Raw genomic sequence first — 20,727 nt, forward strand, 5'->3', positions numbered from 1 at the left:
CTTTCTGCCTTACCAGGATAACCAGGAAACAGCATAAAATTACAAACACAGTAATTTCATTTCAGTTTTGCATTTTTTAAAATAGTACTATAAACTATTGTATGTCTATGCAAATGATTTTCTCCAGTATCTTCAACTCTTAGGGGTTTTACACGCCCCTCTTTTTTTTTTTTTTGTTCCAATTTTCTCATTCCTCCACCATTATAAAGCTATTATGAGCCTTTGTGCTGCTGTAATAGTGGTGATGTTTGGAGGTGACTGGGAATAGAGAGATACTGATGAAAAAAGTGTAAGGGAGTCATGATGAAAGTTTGTGAAGTGGAACCAACGTTGCATGAGTTGAAGGGAGAAGTTCCTAAGTAGTGTGCAGTAGCAGACATTCTGGACATGTTTCTATTGTTAGGTGTATCTCCATTATTAGAGTGTGACTTGCGTGTGTCAGTGTAACAGGAGAGATCATATGCGACGTGGAATGCTTGACTTCAGTAGCGGAGTTGATTGTTGGGAACACAGATCCATACTCTAATTTGATCCATTCATCTTTGCTAGGACATGTTGATATCTCTTGTAGGATGTGTATGCAGTGCTAACTGGATTCAGCTACGGACATTACAAACTCAGTATATGCCCGTGTCTAATGTTAGTAAGATCTTAATGAAATTAACTTCTTAATACAGTGTTTTATTAACATTAATTCTTATTTTAAATAAACCCCAAATTTATGCAGTGTATGTTTTGTGGAGCAGTTGATTGGTAAAAGAAATTAGAGTATGGTGCATAATGTATCCCAGTCCTCAAGAACTACTTGTAGGCTTGAATTGGCCTGTGCTGGCAGCCTTGCTACTTCGCTGTATTTGAATTCCTGTTTATGTGCCCAGAATCCCTAAGGATTTTGCCTTTTTCTAAAGTTGCTGTATGTGAATGTATTAGTATGCTTAATAGTATCAAATTTGAAAGGTTAATTCTGTAAGTCGTTGTATGTTGTATAGTGTTTTAGTCTTGGCTTATGTAGAATAAATTTAATATATGACATGTATATACAAATTGTTACAGATAATAAAATGGTTTTGTAGGCGAGTCTCAGAAGATGACTTAATTTGGTAAGAAAGACAGTTTGGTGTCTAGAGGTCACCACAGGTTTTCTAGGTCTTCACATGGAAGATACTGGTTAAGTTGCTGTATGAAATTGTGAACTTCTTATGGTAACAGTGGAGCTTAGTGTGCAGGTGACTTTGGACAGGCTTACCACTGTAATTCTGCTGGATGTTGCCACATGTGCAAAGAGTGTTCTAGCTCCTGGATTCCCACAGCTCAGAGCCTGTCATACTAATGCAAATAATTTCCTAGTGTTGACTTTTGTAGCCAAACCAGATGAATATTCTAGACTTCCCTGTTTCTAACCTGGAACTCTCTTCCCAATGCAGTGGCTTCCTAGAGAGTTATTTTAACTTTAGTCACATCAATAATGTAGTTTACAGCACAGTCCTGCAAATGGTTATACATGTGCAAGTAAAAGGAAGGCAGACTGTGGTGTTGAGAGAGACTGGACTGAGACTTTATTAACAAAAAGCAAACTTGTTGTGTGTAGCTACACCCATTGATGAGTGCTGATTAGGAAGGTAGACCAGGTAGCTACTACTCTTTACATACTTTATCATGAATTTCTTTCCTGACCTCTAATCGGACAGGATGCTGTTTATGATCTGACACAGCAGTTTTTCTTAAGTTTTCTTCATGCAATTTGTCTTCGTTATACAGATAATGGCTTATGCACAGACTCCCAGAAAGAATTTAGAGTGGCCACAGTGCTCAGTTAAGGTTTCGGTGCTTCAGTGAGATTTGAGTTAAGGGTAAAAATATACGTGGAAATTAAGTCTCTTCTGCAGAGAAAGCAGTCTCTTAAATATATCCAGAAAGACACACAACTACTCTGCTGAATCAAAGAAGGGGTTGGGGTTCAGCTTTCTGATATGAACCATAGAAACTGTCTTTTAAAATCCTATTAATATGTACATTTGTTAAAATAGTTGTTGTTTTGCAGTGTGCTATGGTGCTGTAATTAGTTCTTGGATTAGCTTGAACGAATACTCTGTGGGGAGAGGGTATACATACTTGCAAATGTCCATCTTACAAGGACAACTTAAGAGGGTTCTTTGCATCCATGAAACAGCAAAGATATTTTAGCTACTAGCTCGTCAAAATGAAGTACCTTGTGTGCTGCTCACCTCTCTCTAATGCTGAATAACGTTATTCCCTAAATGTTTTCTTCTCTATGTGTGGTGGAAAAGGCATAAATTTGAGGTGAGAAGGGGGAAAATGGAACAAAAGAATGATTTTTTTTTTTTTTTTTTTCCTTTGGTCTTCTGTAGGTATCTTGGTCTTTCGTGGGTCAAACCCTTTTATATAATTGATTTCTCCTATCACTGTGCATACTGAAAACTTCTGAAAAAGAAAAGCTCCTTCTACTACAATACACTAATTGAGAAATCCTGAGGAAATATAAATGGATTATTTCAAACTCAAGATTATTTGAAACATGCATTTACATTTTTTTTTCCTCAACCTTTGTCCAACTTCTTTTCTTCAGGTTTTTCCCAAGTTTCAAGCAAGCTATATTCTCCTGGTGACAGCTTCCTTACCAAGAGCAGTTCAAACTTAAACTTTAATAATTCATTATAGCTTGTCTTCAACTTTGAAATGTATAGTAAGATAAACTTTTTAAATACGTTACAGGTTACAAGGGCACAGGAGTAACATCAGTAGGCACTGAAGGATGTTGACTTTTGACTGCCATAGTGCTCTCAACATTAAAACGGATTTGATCATTATGGTTTCCTTCTCTCTATTTAATCAGCTACTGATGGATCTGTGTTTGTTCTTTTCCTTAGATATTAGGATTAAAGAAGAGGAGCCAGATCCAGAAGAGTGGCAGCTCAGTGGTGATTCTACACTGAATACCAATGATCTAACACATTTGAGAGTACAGGTGGTAGATGAGGAAGGGGACCAACCACATCAAGAGGCAAAAAGATTGCGACGGGTAGCTTGCACATGTCCCAACTGCAAAGAAGGTGGTGGAAGGTACGTAATGTTCCGTGTCATGTAAAGATGTAATGATGAAAACAAAAACTGAGTGAGGAAAAAAGGAGCCTTAGTTAACAGCAATTGTCTGCAGTGAAAGAAAACTAGAGGGTTATGTAAAAGAATGTATACAATAAAGGACTGACACTTTTATTTCTGAGTTTGCAAATGAATGAGCAGATTATTCCATCCTCTCTGAGTTACTCCATTGAGATTAATTAGAAAAAAACTGGAGTTAGATGCCACCTAGTACAAGTGAGGGGGAATAGAACATTGCCCTAAATAATATGAAAATGAAATATTTTGGAATATGCACATCCGTGATTGGCTTCCTATCGCATGTCAAGGACTTGATTAAATCCTGTATTCCTGCATTTCCTCACTGATTGAGCATTTTTTCCACAGTTTGATTGCTTTGAGAGTGTTATAAAAATACAGCTATCCTGGTTTTCTTATTCACTGGTTTCAAAAGAAAAACAAGGTTTGTGTAATAACTCTAAATACCAAATTTTACATTGGCAGATTGTTTTCAGTTAGTGGAGTTAGTGGAGGGTCAGTGGCTAACAAAGAGGTACTAAATTCCAATTTGTATAAAACTTCAGGGCCGCATAGGAAGCCATATTTTATTATTCTTTATCTCATGAAAGTATTCTCCAGCTTTTTGTTGTTATCACGAGGCTTTTATTCTATTCCAAACCCCTTTGTTTTAAACATCTCTATTACGTATATAAAGGAGGAAGTAGGGATAATAGGCAGTCTTTTACAAGTGAAAATATTTAGGAGTGTGTGTGCTTGATATAATAGTGTAGGGGCTTCTTTCCAGTGCACTAAAATTTGTCATTTTGAGAATAGTTTCTTCTCTAAAATAGATATCCTTATTTATGTGAGAACTATAGTGCAAATTACTGAGTTCTCTTTGAAGAACCTGTGGGTGTCCTAAGGCTTTAAGAGTTCTAATAGGACTGAATAGTACTGAATATGTCTTTGTGTCAAAACTCTGTGGGTTTCTGCTGTATATCCTAGATACCCATTTTGCAAGTATGGAGAGGTAATATCTTTAGGTGGCCATGCAGAGTAAATATTAAGTGTTTGAGACAAAACACTTCTCTAAACATCTTCATCACAGATGAAGCTGGTGATAATATCTGCAGTTAAAGTTACATGGTATCTTTGTCTGTCAGTTTCCTCTTCCTAAATCCTTATGTATAATTCACTGAAACCTAGCACAGACATTTCTAAGTTCTTGGTGAACCTCGGCTCTGCTACAAAGGTCTACCTAAAGTATACCGTGGGTTGAGATTTGCTTCAGTCTAGGGGAACTCTGAAAATGTCATTTGAACTCTGAAAATGTTATTTGCACTGGCCATGTTCTTAGAAAACGTAGAGATTTCACATGTTCCATCTTCCTCATGCTTTCTTCCAAACTACAGTGTCTTTAACCTAGAGGTATCTTTACTTTAAAATCCTCTTCCTCCTAATTGATGTTGCTGTAACACCAAATTTTAAAGTCAAAGCCCAAGAGAGAATCTTTTTGAGATGATAAAGTCTGAAGAAGGGTTTAGTCTGACTGAAATTCAGATGTGGGAATCTGGGGAGGAATTGAGATAAGAGCTAGAACAGAGTTTAGATAGGTGAGAAACTGAAATCCGCTGTAAAGGAAGGACTGAACACGTCAAGTGTACAAAGTAAGTAGAAAAAGTAGGACAGGAAATCAGGATGTGAGAAGAATTAGAACTAGAATAGAAGCAGGATAATGAAGGAGACAGTGGTGGAAACAAAAAGAGTGAAAGTGTCTACAGTTGCTAGAGCAACTTTCCCACCAGAATGTATAATTCCGTCGTCTAGCAAAAAAACGTAAGCCCACTTGGAGAAATATTTTCCTTCTCATTCTGATATACGTTGATCACATTCCATAGTGGTTACTTATATCTCTAGTGCTGTATTTCTAAGGTTTTTTTGTCTTTCAAATCTGCTGATGACTCGCAGAGTTTTGAATAATAGGACATTTGCTTTTATAAATTTCTTCAGATAGCATTCACAATTCTTAAAATGCTGCAAAGGTTGCAAAGTCGAAAACTTGGAAGTTGGCAAATGCCAAAATTAACGTATTGTGGGCAGTTTTAATCCCGTGTGCGTATACATTATAATTTGGTTTTTAATTACATGACCACAGATTGTTTTTTTCAGATGACCCCACTGGCATTCAGTGGATGGGATGGATGATGCACAGGTAGTGAATCAGGGCTGCGTAGCAATTGGCACCTGCTTCACTAATTGAAGAAACTGGAGGACATTTAGGAAATGAGATATGGGACTGCAGCAACAGGGCTCTGAAGTTTCTGAGATGTTTGTCTATCCATCCCACCTTTTGCACTGCAGGAGTACTGAGTTCGTTTCTGTGAAGAAGTGGATTGAGTTGAATTGTGGACATCTGCAGTACTCTTAAGAAAATATGTTTTTGCTATATTGAACTTGACACCTCAAACTGTTAGATGCTTGACAGTCTTGGCCTTAATCTCTTTCTACCTCAGATTTGGATGTACAAAATAATTGTACTAGTTCAAGTTCACTACATAGGAGTGTTGCAAGATGATAAATTCATTAGTGTTTGTGAATTGCTTAGGCACTGAGCGTTGTAAGTGCGTGTGATTTTAAAAAAAACCCCAGGGGAACTTGAATAATTCTGTATTTAAGATAGTACTTAAATAATATGTAAATAGTAAGACAAGAAAATCACATTAAATCAGTACAGAAAAGATACATAGCATTTCATTCAGTGAATACTGTCCCTCCTGTGCACTGAATGGGGTAGGAAAAGGTAGTGCATGGCTTTGTGTATGCAGAGACTTCTTCATAATTTCATCTTTTGTGTAACCTTAGTTTTGGTATTTCTTGTCTTTTTTTTATTTTCTGGATGGAAAAGAGAGTTGAGAGCAGTTTCTTCTAGTTTTTGATGTTGGCTTTTCTTGGTGTTTTTTGATTTTTAGATACAGAATTAGACTACATTGAAGTCTTCAAAGAATTTCTATTTGTACCAGTCCTGTGAAGTAGGAAGCCACTGTTATCTTTACCTTACTTGGCAGGGGGAAAGATAGGAAAGGAAGAGGATGGTGTATTAGATATGTAAATTAAAACATTAGAGCCTCAAGCTTATATTGTAGATGGGGGATAAGCAAGAGGAGAGAGAGATATATGTACCTCAAACAATGACTCTCATCTTAAACATCTCTGTTAAGCTTCTAGTTGGGGTGCCTAAAGTTAGGTGGAAAGTTCACCCTTCCCTCAGTTACATCTAGAGTTACATTCAGATGTAACTACTAGTGGTCTGGACCTATAGAGGAACAGTACTTCTCAGTACCACTTCAGGTATGTAACTCTGAAATACATGTTCTTAAAATAACTGATAGGGCTATATTTTACCCTTGAAATACTTCATGTTCCTTCTGGAAGTACTGCTGGACTGAAAGTCTAGTTTCCCAGTGCATGAAGCCGTCTCCTGCTGAAACCATTGCATTCTGAATGGTTACTGAGAAACATGGTTTCTGAACTTTATAAAGCTAAAATATACTATGAAAATACTTAAATATTAATTGATTTGAAGATTCTAGTCGAGGAGTAGGCCTGAGTTGTATCGTTTTACTCAGTGATGATGGTTATTGGCCAGTGCAGCAGGAAAGGCCTCTTAGCATGATGTGTTGGGGCATGGTGCCAGACTGTCACAGCTGCAAAGCATCCAGATAGAATTTGGCTCATATCCAGTCCGTTTAGAGCACACATGAAACAAACATACAGATGCCTATATGAAGCTATATAGAATAAATACACTTAGTTACTCATTCACAGTAGTCTTGTGGATTTCATTCTGTGGATCATAGAATCATAGAATAGTTAGGGTTGGAAAGGACCTCAAGATCATCTAGTTCCAGCCCCCCTGCCATAGGCAGGGACATCTCACACTAAACCATCCCACACAAGGCTTCATCCAACCTGGCCTTGAACACTGCCAGGGATAGAGCACTCACAACCTCCCTGGGCAAGCCATTCCAGTGCCTTACCACCCTAACAGGAAAGAATTTCCTCCTTATATCCAATCTATACTTCCCCTGTTTAAGTTTTAACCCATTACCCCTTGTCCTGTCACTACAGTCCCTGACGAAGAGTCCCTCCCCAGCATCCCTATAGGCCCCCTTCAGGTACTGGAAGGCTGCTGTGAGGTCTCCACGTAGCCTTTTCTTCTCCAGGCTGAACAGCCCCAACTTCCTCAGCCTATCTTCATACGGGAGGTGCTCCAGTCCCCTGATCCTCCTCGTGGCCCTCCTCTGGACTTGTTCCAGCAGTTCCATGTCCTTTTTATGTTGAGGACACCAGAACTGCACACAATACTCCAGGTGAGGTCTCACAAGAGCAGAGTAGAGGGGCAGGATCACCTCCTTTGACCTGCTGGTCACACTCCTTTTGATGTAGCCCAGGATACGGTTGGCTTTCTGGGCTGCGAGCGCACACTGCTGGCTCATGTTCATTTTCTCATCGACCAGCACCCCCAAGTCCTTCTCTGCAGGGCCGCTCTGAATCTCTTCTTTGCCCAGTCTGTAGCCGTGCCTGGGATTGCTCCGACCCAGGTGTAGGACCTTGCACTTGTCATGGTTGAACTTCATAAGGTTGGCATCAGCCCACCTCACAAGCGTGTCAAGGTCCCTCTGGATGGCATCCCTTCCCTCCAGCGTATCAACTGGACCACACAGCTTGGTGTCATCAGCAAACTTGCTGAGGGCGCACTCAATCCCACTGTCCATGTCAGTGATGAAGATGTTAAACAAGACCGGTCCCAACACCGATCCCTGAGGGACACCAGTCATTACCGGTCTCCAGCCGGACATCGAGCCATTGACCACAATTCTGTGTGCAGCCATCCAGCCAGTTCTTTACCCACCGAGTGGTCCATCCATCAAATTGATATCTCTCCAATTTAGAGAGAAGGATGTCGTGTGGGACAGTGTCAAACGCTTTGCACAAGTCCAGGTAGATGACATCAACTGCTTTACCCTTGTCCATCAGTTCTGTAGCCCCATCATAGAAGGCCACCAAATTGGTCAGGCAGGATTTCCCCTTAGTGAAGCCATGCTGGCTGTCACCAAGCACCTTGTTGTTTTTCATGTGCCTTAGCATGCCTTCCAGGAGAATGTGCTCCAAGATTTTACCAGGCACAGATGTGAGACTGACTGGTCTGTAATTCCCCAGGTCTTCCATTTTCCCCTTCTTGAAAATGGGGGTTATATTTCCCTTTTTCCAGTCGTCGGGAACTTCACCTGACTGCCATGATTTTTCAAATATGATGGCCAGTGGCTTAGCAACTTCATTTGCCAGCTCCTTCAGGACCCGCGGATGGATTCCATCAGGTCCCACGGACTTGTGCGCGTTCAGATTTTTAAGATGGTCTCGAACCAGATCCTCTCCTACAGTGGGCCCAAGGTCTTCATTCTCACAGTCCCTGCGTCTACCTTCTAAGACCTGGGTGGTGCAGTCAGAGCCTTTGCCAGTGAAGACCGAGGCAAAGAAGTCATTAAGAACCTCAGCCTTCTCCAGATCTTACCTTTAACTTTCCTTTTTCTTTGAACTTAGAAGTCCACTAAGGAATTTCTGTCACCAATTAGGTGAGGTGCTTAGAGCTACATATGCTACACCATCTATGCACAGTAAGCCTACCATGAGTTGAACCTTGGTTTCCTTCAGTCTAGACTAAAGGTGCAATTGAACAAGCACAAGTGATGGACATAAGAACCATAACATTATTTTAGGGGAATTTTGATGTGATTTTGTGTCATTAGTGTCACATTTATGTACTGTATCATGCAAGGTTACAAAATACTTGTACTGATTATTGTGGAGGGGAAGACTTAATATGTTTGGAGAAGGTGTGAGGAAGAAACGCCAAATACAAAAAAAATTCTATATACAGAAATAGATTCTCAAATGCAGAAATACATTTTGTTATAAGGCCGAGCACTCCTTAGGGTCACATGGGGTTGAACAGGCAATTAAAGACACAGAACAGAAGGATCCTCTGGAGAATTCTGTCTGTTAGCAAGATTGTATAATGGAGAAAGACCATGGGTGTTCTTTTGCCTTGCACTGCAATTGCTGAATGCCTTGAGCCACCAAACAAGGGGACCTGAACTGAATCATTATGTGAAGGTGAACACAGAGCTTGAGAACTGTGGAAACAATTGTAGTAGGACAAAAGGAAGAATACAGAAAGTTACTTCCTTGGAGTCCCAGGAGCTGGGAATTTTGGGCTTGTAGATGAATGCCACAGGAACTGTTATAGATACAGTGTGTTTTGTGTGGTGGCCCAGCCATCTGCAGAGGCTGAGAAACAAGAAAAGAAAGGGGGGCAAGCTAAAGACACTTTGTTGAGTGCCTGAGTTTGTCTGAATGTTCAAAACTTATGAATATTGAGCTTTTGTGTAGGTGGCATAGTACAAAGTTAAATGCATGACATTACAGTTAATTTTGCTTTCTAACCTTGACTTGAATGAAGGCCATGGAAAAGCGTGAGTCTGACAGTTTCGGTGTAGCAAAGGTTAACCAGTAATGGGTGTTTCAGCTCAGGTAGGTGATGTAAAAAAGGCAGTGTTTGTGCTGTTCCAAAGATATGATCTTCTTTTGGGACATTTGAAAAGGGAAAATTAAGTCCAAAGTATTCTTGACAAGACTAATAATGATGGAATAGCTTAACAGGTCATATCAGGTCAGATGTCAGAGAACTCTTTGCACGAAATTTAGAAACAAGCTGGATAAAACAGGCCCAGGTGAACTGTCTGTGAGGCTAAGGATTGAGGGGTGGCAATAAAATAAAATAAATAAAAAACCCAAACCAAAGCAGATAGATAAGCAGAATCTCTTCTGTCACCATACCCATAGGCTCATATGAATCTACTGCTCCCACAACAGGGTCAAAAGCCTTCTAGACTTGTTACTTTTACTGCCGTTGAACCTGTTCTGAAGTCAAAACCTACACTGTCATGCCAAATAATTACTATGTAAAAGTAATAGTTTTTTCTTCTAAGACAAAATGACTAAAGAAGCACTATGAAGATCACTGTATGTTAAGACTTCTTAGAAACATTTTCTAGGACTTAATTGGATTTTACCTTCTTTTCTGGACTGTCTGTAATGTTTTCAGTTCGCATGTGCTTAGGTTGGAATTCCCTTTAGATGCTGTGACTTGTTAGAGTGAATTAATTTCAGTGCCTATTCAGAAATGCTTGTTCCAAGCACTAGCTCCTTAAAAGTGTTATGTGCATTTTACACTGAACCCTCATTATGTATAAACCAGAATTGATCTGAATACAGGGATGTGGATCTAGGTCTAATAGTTGCTTGGCAAATCTTTCAGCACTGGACGGTTAAGAAGTTGAACATTCAATTTAAGGAAAAAAAAATGCCCTGGGGAGGCAACTAAAATTGTATAATCAGCCATGGAGAATGGAGTTCCCAAGACTGTGATTTCAGAATCCACTTAAGCTGTTTTAAGTTAACATTGTTGATGAATAAGATAGCCTAATCCTTGGCTGCATTTTCCAATCTCCTCCCTTGTACCAGCATTCACCATTCGTATAGCTGTGCTGTCAGACAGGTCTATTCCCTGGGGTGCTTCTTTCAGCAGTAGCAAACACTTAAATAGGCTAAAATCCTTCATAATGTCCTGCACTGGCCTGACTGAGTTCTTTCTCTGGGTCTTCAGAGGCTCTTATCTGTGTTTTTATTTAAAAAAATAAAAAGCCCTCAACCACCCAATCAACCAAAACCAACCAGCCAAGAAAAACCCCAAAACAAAACAAAAAGGCTTTTGTGTTAGGTGCTTTCCCTGAACCAATCACCTGCCATTTCAGTGAGACAGCATCTGGAAATAAGCATCAAGCTCAGTGGTCTGGCTTATACTGTGAATGACCTGTTCATTTTGATGGATTTTTATTTTCCCGAAATACCAAAGAATTCAGTTAAGTTTCAGGAAGATGAGCTATTTCACTGCCACTCCTTTTAGTGGCAATACTCAGGTTAGTACGCTTGTCCTCCAATCCCAAACCGCTTCTCAGGTTTCCCCAAGATGCCAACAATCCCATCTGTTCTCTTCTCAGTTGCCAAAATCTCCAGTTTCCGTTTTGGCAATTACAGTCATTCGTGTTTTTTCTTTGCCAAAACTGTCTTTGGTGCATGGTAAAAACTGAAACTGGGAGAAATTTAAAACAGGGGCACTTCAGCATCAAAGTGGTGCAAACTGCTGTAATGACTGTATTTCCAACTTCATGTGTGCTTGCGAAAGATTACACTTCTATCATTTACATTTCATATGATGGTAAATTTATAGTTTGTTGCAGAATTGGAGGTAGCATTATAGAATTTAGTTCCAGCTTCTTGTGGAGTGTACTGGACTCTGTATTTGAAATAAAAATGGGAAGCTGCTCAGGTTTGTTTGCAGATCTCTTGTAATATATTACCTCACTTACATGTGTGACCTTTATTTAGGAGGAATTTATCTATTTATCTATTTATTTATTTATTTGCAGAGGCTCCAATTTGGGAAAAAAGAAGCAACATATTTGTCACATACCGGGGTGTGGTAAAGTATATGGGAAAACCTCACATTTGAGAGCTCATCTCCGCTGGCATTCTGGAGAGCGTCCATTTGTTTGTACTTGGATGTTCTGTGGCAAAAGGTTCACTCGCAGCGATGAGCTCCAGCGACACCGAAGGACGCACACAGGTTTTCAGTCTTTCTTTCTGGTGCATTTAACTATGAAGATGTGTCATTGAGGGGTGTTGGATAAATAACTTTTAAGGGGAGAACAGATCTTTGTATAGGATTGATTTTAATGTTGTGTGACTTTTCTAAAATCAGGTAATATTTAGAGCTGTGCACATGCTTTGGTGTCATTGGTAAGTCTGAGGAGGAAAACCGGCTACCTTTATTGATTCAGAACTGACTTTTAAGCTAGTATTTAATATAGCTTAATCAGAATACTTTGATTCAGGTTCAGCAGCGCATTTAATTTGTTTGAACCAGATTGAACTGTTGTACCAGCTTAAAACTTCAATAGTTTCCTCTCTTTTTAAAAAAGAAAAATAAAAGTGGACTAGATGTCGAAGAGATTAGATATCATTAACAAAATTAAGGAAGAGCATGTGATGGTGCATCATTCTGCATCTTCTAGTTTCATGGTTAGACCCCCCGTTAGGGACTCCAGGTTCACGTTTCTTCTTTTGTCTAATACAAAGAAAAGAAATTAGTGTAGATTTACCATCTTTTCAAGGAGCAGTTTGTTGTCTGTGTTGCCTGTTTTCGTACAAACTGAACCCATAATTACAGTCTACAGGATGCTTACTTTTTAAAATTGGACAATTTGAAAAACCCGGTGACAGTAGATAAATAAGTTAAGTGCTTATCAGCATTTACATTGCTTAGAAAAATGTCTTTGCAATGTCCATGAAAAACATTTCATATTTTGTACCTAATGGCATGCTTTTGCTAGACATGTTGGATGCTTGAACCCAGTATTCAAGATGTTATGTTCCATCTGTATGGACAGCCAGATGGGTTAAAAAAAAAAAAAAAGAGGCGGGTTGAATGATGTAGCTTTGAGGTATGATTCCTAGTGTACCTGCATACCAGTAAAAAGTAGACAACTGCAGGGATCTATCCTTTGACCTCTTTTAACGTCTTTATCACCGACCTGGCGGAGGCAACAGAGTGCACTTTTCTTAGGTTTGCAGATAGCACCAAACTGGGGCAACTGGTCCATGCAGTTGAGGGCAAGGCTGCTATTCGGAGAACTGAGGCTGAATGAATGGGCTGAGAGGAACCTTATGAAATTCAGCAAGGATAAACACAAAGTACTGTTCCTGGGAGGGAATTAACCTTTGCAGCAACACAGACTAAATACTGAGTTGGGAATCGGGTCTGCTGAAAAGTACCTGGAAGTATCAATAGACAGCCAAAACATGAGCAGGAGCCGGTAGCAAAGATGGTTGGGGCTTTTATCAACAAAAGCGGGGACACTAGTTCTAGGGAAGTGATTATCCCCTTCTTCTCAGCACTGGTTAGATGTCATCTAGAGTATTTCATCTAGTTTGCAGCCCCCGACAGAAGAAAGACATTCATCAACTCACTCAAGGACTGAGTTCACTAAAGAGTGACGAAGATGATTAGGAAGCTGGAGCATTTGCATTACGAGGAGAGGCTGTAGGAACTGGGCTTATTCAGCTGTAAAAGGAGAACAATAAGGGCAGGGGCAAACTTAATAGCAACCTTTTAATACCTGCAAGGCTACCATTAAGAAGATATCAGACTTTCCACGGTGGTGTATGGTGGACGATGAGAGGCAACAGATGTAAGTTGAAACAAGAGAGGTTCAAACCAGAGGACAGTCAGGCACTAGAATAGGAGGCTTACAGAGATTATGTGGTCTCCATCCCAAAAGATTTTTGAGATGAAACTGGATAAATTCTTGAGCAACCAGGTCTGACCTCATAGCTGACCCTGCTTAGTGAGAGATCAGACTAGAGACCCACAGATGACCCTTCAACCCTGAATTACCGATGCTCAGAGGGCTGGAGCACCTCTCCTATAAAGACAGCCTGAGAGAGCTGGAACTGATAGTCTGGGAGAATACTCCCAGATATCTTACAGCAGCCTACAACAAAGCTGGAGAGGGACTTTCTACAAGGGCATGTAGTGGTATGACCTGTGATGGCGGTGAAACACTGGAACAGGTTGCCCAAAGAAGCTGTGGATGCACCATCCTGGAAGTGTTTAACAGGGTTAAACAGGGTGTAGTGGAAGGTGTCCCTCCCTGTGGCAGGGGGGTTGGAACTAGGTGATCTTAAAAGTCCCTTCCAACTAGATAATCTTAAAGGTCCCTTCCAGCCCAAACAATTCTGTAATCTTGTCCATCAGTCTCAAGTGTGATTCTGCAGGAACTCATATAGTCTTCCCTGTTTTGTTCTCCTCTTAAAAGTTATTTATTGGTAATAACTGCAGTGAAACTTGGTAGCCTGAGAGTGTGAGATGGCGGTAGTCTTTAGCTTGTCTGAAAGATCTCTCCAGGCTTGGTGAGACAGAAAAATAAATCAGTTCTTTTGAAGTATGGGTGTCTAGAAATTTAACATGCAAGTTTGTCGTATTGGATTGGTTTTCTCTTCAGTATAGATGTTGTTAGAATTCTGACTCTTAAACGTGCAGTAAGTTATCCCACCTTTTGGTTCACATGTGATATTTTTAATGTTCTTGAAAACGTATTTTTTCTTATCTTCTGTAACAGGTGAGAAGAAATTTGTCTGTCCAGAATGTTCAAAACGCTTTATGAGAAGTGACCACCTTGCGAAACACATTAAAACACATCAGAATAAAAAAGGTATTCACTCTAGCAGTACAGTGCTGGCATCAGTAGAAGCAACACCTGATGATACTTTGATTACTGCAGGAGGAACAACACTTATCCTTGCAAATATTCAACAAGGTTCTGTTTCAGGAATAGGAACTGTTAATACATCTGGCACCAGCAATCAGGATATTCTTACCAACACTGAAATACCTTTACAGCTTGTCACAGTTTCGGGAAACGAGACAATGGAGTAAATATTACACAAGATACCTATTAATTGTGGTTATTTTTATACAGTAGTGAGAAGAATATTGTTCCTAAGTTCTTAGATATCTTTTTATTGATGTGCAAAAATTTTTGGATTGACAGTAACTTGGTTATACATGACACTGAAATGCCTTACTTTGTATGATATTCCATAGTATATTAAAATGGTAAAATTGCATGGGTTTTGTAGGTACTTTTGGAATCTAGAAGAGATGAAATTTTACCAAGTTATATTAAAAAAAAAAAAAAAAAGGAATTTAAAGATGGAAATGGTAGTCTAACCAAATGCATCAATCCTGTGTGGTTTAGTGTAAAAAATGAGAACATGTTGGTATTTATCTATTGTAAGATAAAAGAAGTTGATGGGTGAAAAGAAATCATGTTATGATAAAAGAAATTTTGTAATTTTCTTGATGACTGGAATTTTTATTATGCATAACTGACAAATCAAGTTTCCAAGCAAATGTTACATAGTGTAGGCTTTACTTAGCTCATCAACTTGTCATTTTGAAGCTAATTATTTTAATTAGGTTAACTATGTACAATATTTTAAGCATTACTCTTGTAAGATTTTGAAAACTACATTTTAACATGGAACTCTAGGGATAGTCACCTTTTAAATCCTATTGAAAAGCCATGTTTAAGATTTAATTTGCCAAAATGATGTCTTGTTAATATTCTTTCAATAACCAAGGTGGGCAATATAACCAATGTTTGAAAAGCTTAAAATGTAAAAGAAATAAATATGTATAGGTTGAGGCATTTGGGTGGTAAGGCAAATGTTATAGTGAAGTATATCCCTTCTTTTGAACATTGGAGGACCAAAAATAAGGTGTATTGTGTCTCAGCAGTGATTTTTATCAAATCTTTTTTCCAAAAAACATCTGTCTGCCAGGGCCTTAAAAGCCATTATGTAAATTACCAGTAAAATATAACATATGCAAATACAACAGAGAAATCACTTCCATATTGACAGTACTCCCAAACATATGGATATAGTCATAGTGAACTAGGGGGTTTATGAGGTTTTTATTTGTTTGTTGTTTAGTTTTTGGTTAGTCAATCTGCATTTAAATATCAGCCATCTTTCGTTTTTTGCTTCTTCCCTTAAAAATTGTATGTATCCAGTACATTTAACTGATAAACATATATGTTTTTTATTATGCTGAATTTTCTTTTTATTTTTTAATTACTGTTTATATTTTCAATTATAGAAAAATGTACAAAATGAAGTTATATAGCCAGTCTGTAAGTGCTATACCATTTTCAAAAAATGTACAACAATACTTACTGCAGTTCACCTATTTACAAACATTTGGAAATCTGTTCATTTGTTATTCTTAAAACCACCTCAAATTTAAAGGCTACCTTATTGTACGTTTAAAGTGTATTATAACAGTGTGGTAGTTAATAAAACACTATTTTTTTTTTTCTTTTGACTTACGTTTACTGTACTTCTTGTTAACTAATAAGGTATAATTTCATAATACCTCTTGATAGCCTGAGATGTTTTATTACTTTGCATTAGCTGGTGGGAAGTAGAAATGGTTTTTCCTTTGCTTGTGGGTGAGGAAATGGTAATACACCACCTCCTCACTATCAAAAAAACCCCCATCTGTATGTATGTTCACAGACATGCATTGCTGTATACTACATTGGTATATAAAGTGGTAACTTCTGACCTTATGCTGAGCAGTGCCAGGAGTCATAGTCCATATCATATAGAATATCAAAATAAAGTTGCATTTAAGTCCTCTGATACTTACATGCCACAATACAGACAGTCTCGATAGGGAACTGTGGCTGAAAGGGATGTTGTACCTGGAGTAAGAAAGACAGTGAGAACTGTGAGATTGAAGAGGACGATGGTTATATATTATGCTGTAATGAAAGTGAAAAGCTTTTATTTGTGAAGTCTGAAGTCTTGGAGTATCAAATGGCCAGAGGAAAGACCTGAATAGTTTAAGATAAACACGGTAGCATTCAGCCTAGAAAAGAGAGAACTGGAAAAAAGGGGACATTTTCTGCATTTGCAGTTTAATGGGAAAAAAAAAAAAAAAAAGTGATGCGAATCTTTTGAGACTCAGAGCAACAGGAACTGACAGGTACAGAGAGAAGGGAGTTAATACACTATCAGCTTAATCTTCTATTCAGTAAAATAGAGAATTAAATTGGTTGGGAAGTCCCAAAAGCAGCAGCTTGGGAGGGAAGACAGTTCTGTTTAGTCTTGCAGCGTTCCGTGGATGTTGTCAATGTTCTAATATACTCTGAATCCACTTCCTTCGCACAGGTGAGTAGGCTTGGTTTCTGAAAGTTGTTTTAGTTCACAGAGTGTGTTAGTATAAATTACGTCAATTGCTAATACCTAGGTTCTGTTCCTCATATCTCTAGCCATTTGTAGCTATATTTGTGCTTTATTTTAAGAGGGAGGGAAGGGGGCTACTTTCTTAATGAAGCTCCTTTTCAAAAGTTTTATGAAGGACACTTTTCAGTCGTGCTAATCTGTGGATGAAGGTGTTTTGGTGCCAAGGGTTTTGATGTCTCATTGCTGAAGATGAGATTAAAGTTCTGAGTTTCTCAGAACTCTAAGGCTCAGTGCATCAAGTAGTAACTTTAATTAACATTTAGGTGGCACCTTTTTGGTAGGATATTTTGTTGTTAAGCTTCAGAAGGTAGAAGTTTTGGAAGAAGGTAGCTCTGGAAATATGTAGGAAAAGGTCTGGTGGAAAGCCTGTGGTCTAAGGGCCATTGCCTAATGACTCATAGCCATAGTGTTTGTGTTATTTGAGAACACTGCTTCATGTGTTTGTGTGTTGTGGGATAGTAAGTTTTGAAAGATCTCTGCTTATCTCCAGAGCAAAGGTCACCATCCAAAGTAGAAGAACTTTGGTGTATCTGTGTTGTTGCTACCTCATGGCTTTCTTCACTGTCACTCTAGCAGCTCGTATGATACCAAGACAAAATTGTGTGTTCTGTAGAAGGCTTTCCGAGTTTATCTGTGGATCAGTTCTTCATGTGTTCCTGATGATGGTTGGTTGGTGTGCTTCTTGCTTCTTATTGGTAGGCTCTATTGCACTTTACATATTTATTTTCGTGTCAGACTTCCCCATGTGTGTGGTTTCTCGGTACAGTAGTCTTTAGATTCTAGGATGGTTTGTATCTCTTGCAGTCTGACATAATTGCTAATTAAGAAGGCATTAAAACTGGTTCTGCAAGGGAGTGTGAGCTTGAGAGCAGTCCATGTTATCAATTTCAACAGTCTGAGTACTTACTTTCAGAATTCAAGGCCTTTACGTAACTTGCTATAATCTAAGTATTGGTCTCATTCCTGAGTGAACTGATGGTTTGATCCTTGCAAGTTACAAACTACTACTGATTCTTGTAGAAGACAAGAGGTTTATTTACTAGGCCAAGGGGCACTATGACTAAGGAGAATGATGTAATCACTGAAACACTGATGTGGAGCAGGATTTCTGGTTTGAAGATTCAGATTTTTCCCTGGAAGGGACTCCACAGAGCTCTTCTTTCAGCTTGTCTGAACAAGAAATACCAGGTTTTGGTTTGAGGCATTTTGAGATGTTGGAATCTGTAAGATAAGCCTTCCCAATGTCTTCAAGGAAGCTTTGATATGTGCATCTAACTAGTTGTTGTGGGTGCTGGGGAATGAAGCTAATAGTCACCTGCTAAGTGGTTCTTAGTTCCTTTAAGTAAAGAAGTAACAAGCAGATGGCTGCCTTTCCTCCAGCTTTTTACCACCACTATTATGACCAGAAGTGTGGAGCATGCACTGTAGAACAGGGCAGAAGCAGCTGATGTGGCTGGCTCAAATCTTATCTAGCAGATGATATGTTCTATAAAAAAACCACCTCCTCCTTTTGATGCTCCAGAATTGTTGTTCATTACTACTTCAATGTATTCTGGTACATCTTTCATGTAATCTGTATCTGTAATCTGTAGGACATCTGCTAGGATCTTAGTCAGATGTGTAGGTGCTTTTAGCAGTATTGCTCCAAATGGGATCTGTAGTTTATCACAAGAACCTGTGACCACTTCCTGGTACTGAAGCAGTGGTGTGGGAGCTTTCACCTTTTGTCCAGATTCATCTGTCCTTCCCAGTTCTTGAGACCAGCAAGAGGCCACAAGCAAAGGAAAAAAAAGGTAAGAGTGAAAAAGCTCTTCAGTGTGATGTTGGGGTTTTGCAGCAGTTGAAAGATTCAAGTTGTCCCTTAGCTTAGAATTGTGCTGCATGCCTTTTTGCAGTGCCTCTGACTATGTACTTGGAAAGTAACTATGTATAAAATGTGAACATAACTCTATTTTTAGGTTCACCATACAGGATGTATTGTGTTGGATACAAGATTTTCTATATGTTTTCGGTATATATGTGTGTGTAGGGGGGTAGTATGTTATTTGAAGATTCTTCACCCAGAAGTCAGAAATGTGCCTGCCAGTGTTTTTTCAGTTCAGTGGTAAGTCTTCACTCTCTCTAACAGTTATAGTTGACTGCAAACCTTTGTATGGTAAATCCCATAGTTTGATGCTTATTAGGACCTAAAATTGCCCATACAAAGAAGGTTTAAGGTTTGCTTATTTTGAAAGTAAGGAACACATAAAACTGTCTGCTGCTTTTCTCTGGTAACACAGTAGAGAGAAACCCTGTGCTACTCTTAGTGTCTCTACTAGACAGGAATCACACCTGTTTTCCACACCAGAGGGGTATTGGTGGTTTGTGTCAGGTTATTCTGTGCTCTAGTTTCTGAAAGATTGTATCAAAAGGAAATATTTTATAAAAGGGGTTCTACATAGGTTTACTTAATGATGAAACAGTAGAAAAGGCACTTCTGACAAACCAGAGACTCTCTGTAACTCCAGAAGTGACCTTCACATCTTGAGGCTGACCAAGCCCCTGTCCAGACAAGTTGGTACACATTCTCAAGCCCTATCATTGCTGAGTTAGCAGAAGAATGATCTGAAAATTATCTGCAAGGAAATAACTTTCCCTCCCCTGCTATGCTTTCTCAAACAGACCAATTGCGCAGAGTTTGAACTCAACAGGAGAGGGACACCAGCAGGAAAAGGTTCCAAAGCAAGACTTGTAACTCTTTTGTTGTCTGTGCACAGCTTTTCAGCTCCCTTTGAAAGCTCAAATCTCATGCTAGTGGCATGCCTAACAGATAGAACAAGATTTACTTCTCTATATATCTTAAAACACACGCATTTTTCACAAAACTACTCGAAGAACAATGCCAAGGATTATAGGCTGCTAGATCACTGTAGCAAGTAATTTTCAAGCGCTAATGATTAGTTGATAAGTAGTATCATATTCCAGCACACCTTTCTCCAGAAAGGTCTTTCAAATAAGGACCCTGACAGGAAAAGAGCCCTCAGAGAGAGATTTGAGCTGGGTTCCAGGCACGGGTAAAATATCTCTGAAATGTTATGTTATCCAAAGGAGTCCCTGACTTTCACATATGTTGGGCCACCCACATTTTTAAATTCTCCCTTCTGTTTCTTTAGAACTTACTCCCCTATGCAAGATATTCACAGAACTTTATTTGTAATTTATGCACAAAGCCCACAAATGGCTACTTCATCACAGATACTTCCTAACTGGATATTTTTTCCCTCCATCAGATTGTGTTTTGATTTGGCAGTCGAACACTTGGGAGAATAACAGTCTACTCCATCATGTTGCAAGCACCATGGCTGCTGTGTTAAGAAATGACACCCTGGTATAGTTTTGCAGGGAAAATCACTTGGATTCTGTGCATCTTTTCTCCCTATGGTGGAGACATCATGGTGATGTTTCTGATGAGAATGATCTACGTTTACTGGTTAAATTGGTTGCTGCTTTCTATCCTCTCTGTCTAGGCCACTGCATGAGTCATTGTCAGTATGTAGGGAAGGTGGCTGAATGGAACAAAATCCTATTGCTTCTACTTTCTGTGGGTTTTGAAGACTTTTTCTCTGTGTGTGTGCATTCTGTGAACCCTTCTTT

The 20,727-nt window shown here is 39.1% G+C and overlaps 1 protein-coding gene across 2 annotated transcripts in view; it reads left to right on the forward strand.

The window, feature by feature from the left end:
- The window catches only part of SP3 (Sp3 transcription factor), a 37,791-nt gene extending 21,626 nt beyond the window's left edge, over positions 1-16,165 (forward strand). For both annotated transcript variants that reach the window (XM_065670344.1, XM_065670345.1), the window contains 3 exons: positions 2,889-3,081; positions 11,649-11,845; positions 14,400-16,165. In XM_065670344.1, the coding sequence (XP_065526416.1) occupies positions 2,889-3,081; positions 11,649-11,845; positions 14,400-14,716 (707 nt within the window). In that variant the 3' untranslated portion in view covers positions 14,717-16,165. The remainder of the gene's footprint in view (positions 1-2,888; positions 3,082-11,648; positions 11,846-14,399) is intronic.
- Positions 16,166-20,727: the final 4,562 nt, after the last annotated feature.

Source organism: Lathamus discolor, chromosome 3, assembly GCF_037157495.1.
Source record: "Lathamus discolor isolate bLatDis1 chromosome 3, bLatDis1.hap1, whole genome shotgun sequence".
In the NCBI taxonomy this organism is placed as follows: domain Eukaryota; kingdom Metazoa; phylum Chordata; class Aves; order Psittaciformes; family Psittacidae; genus Lathamus; species Lathamus discolor.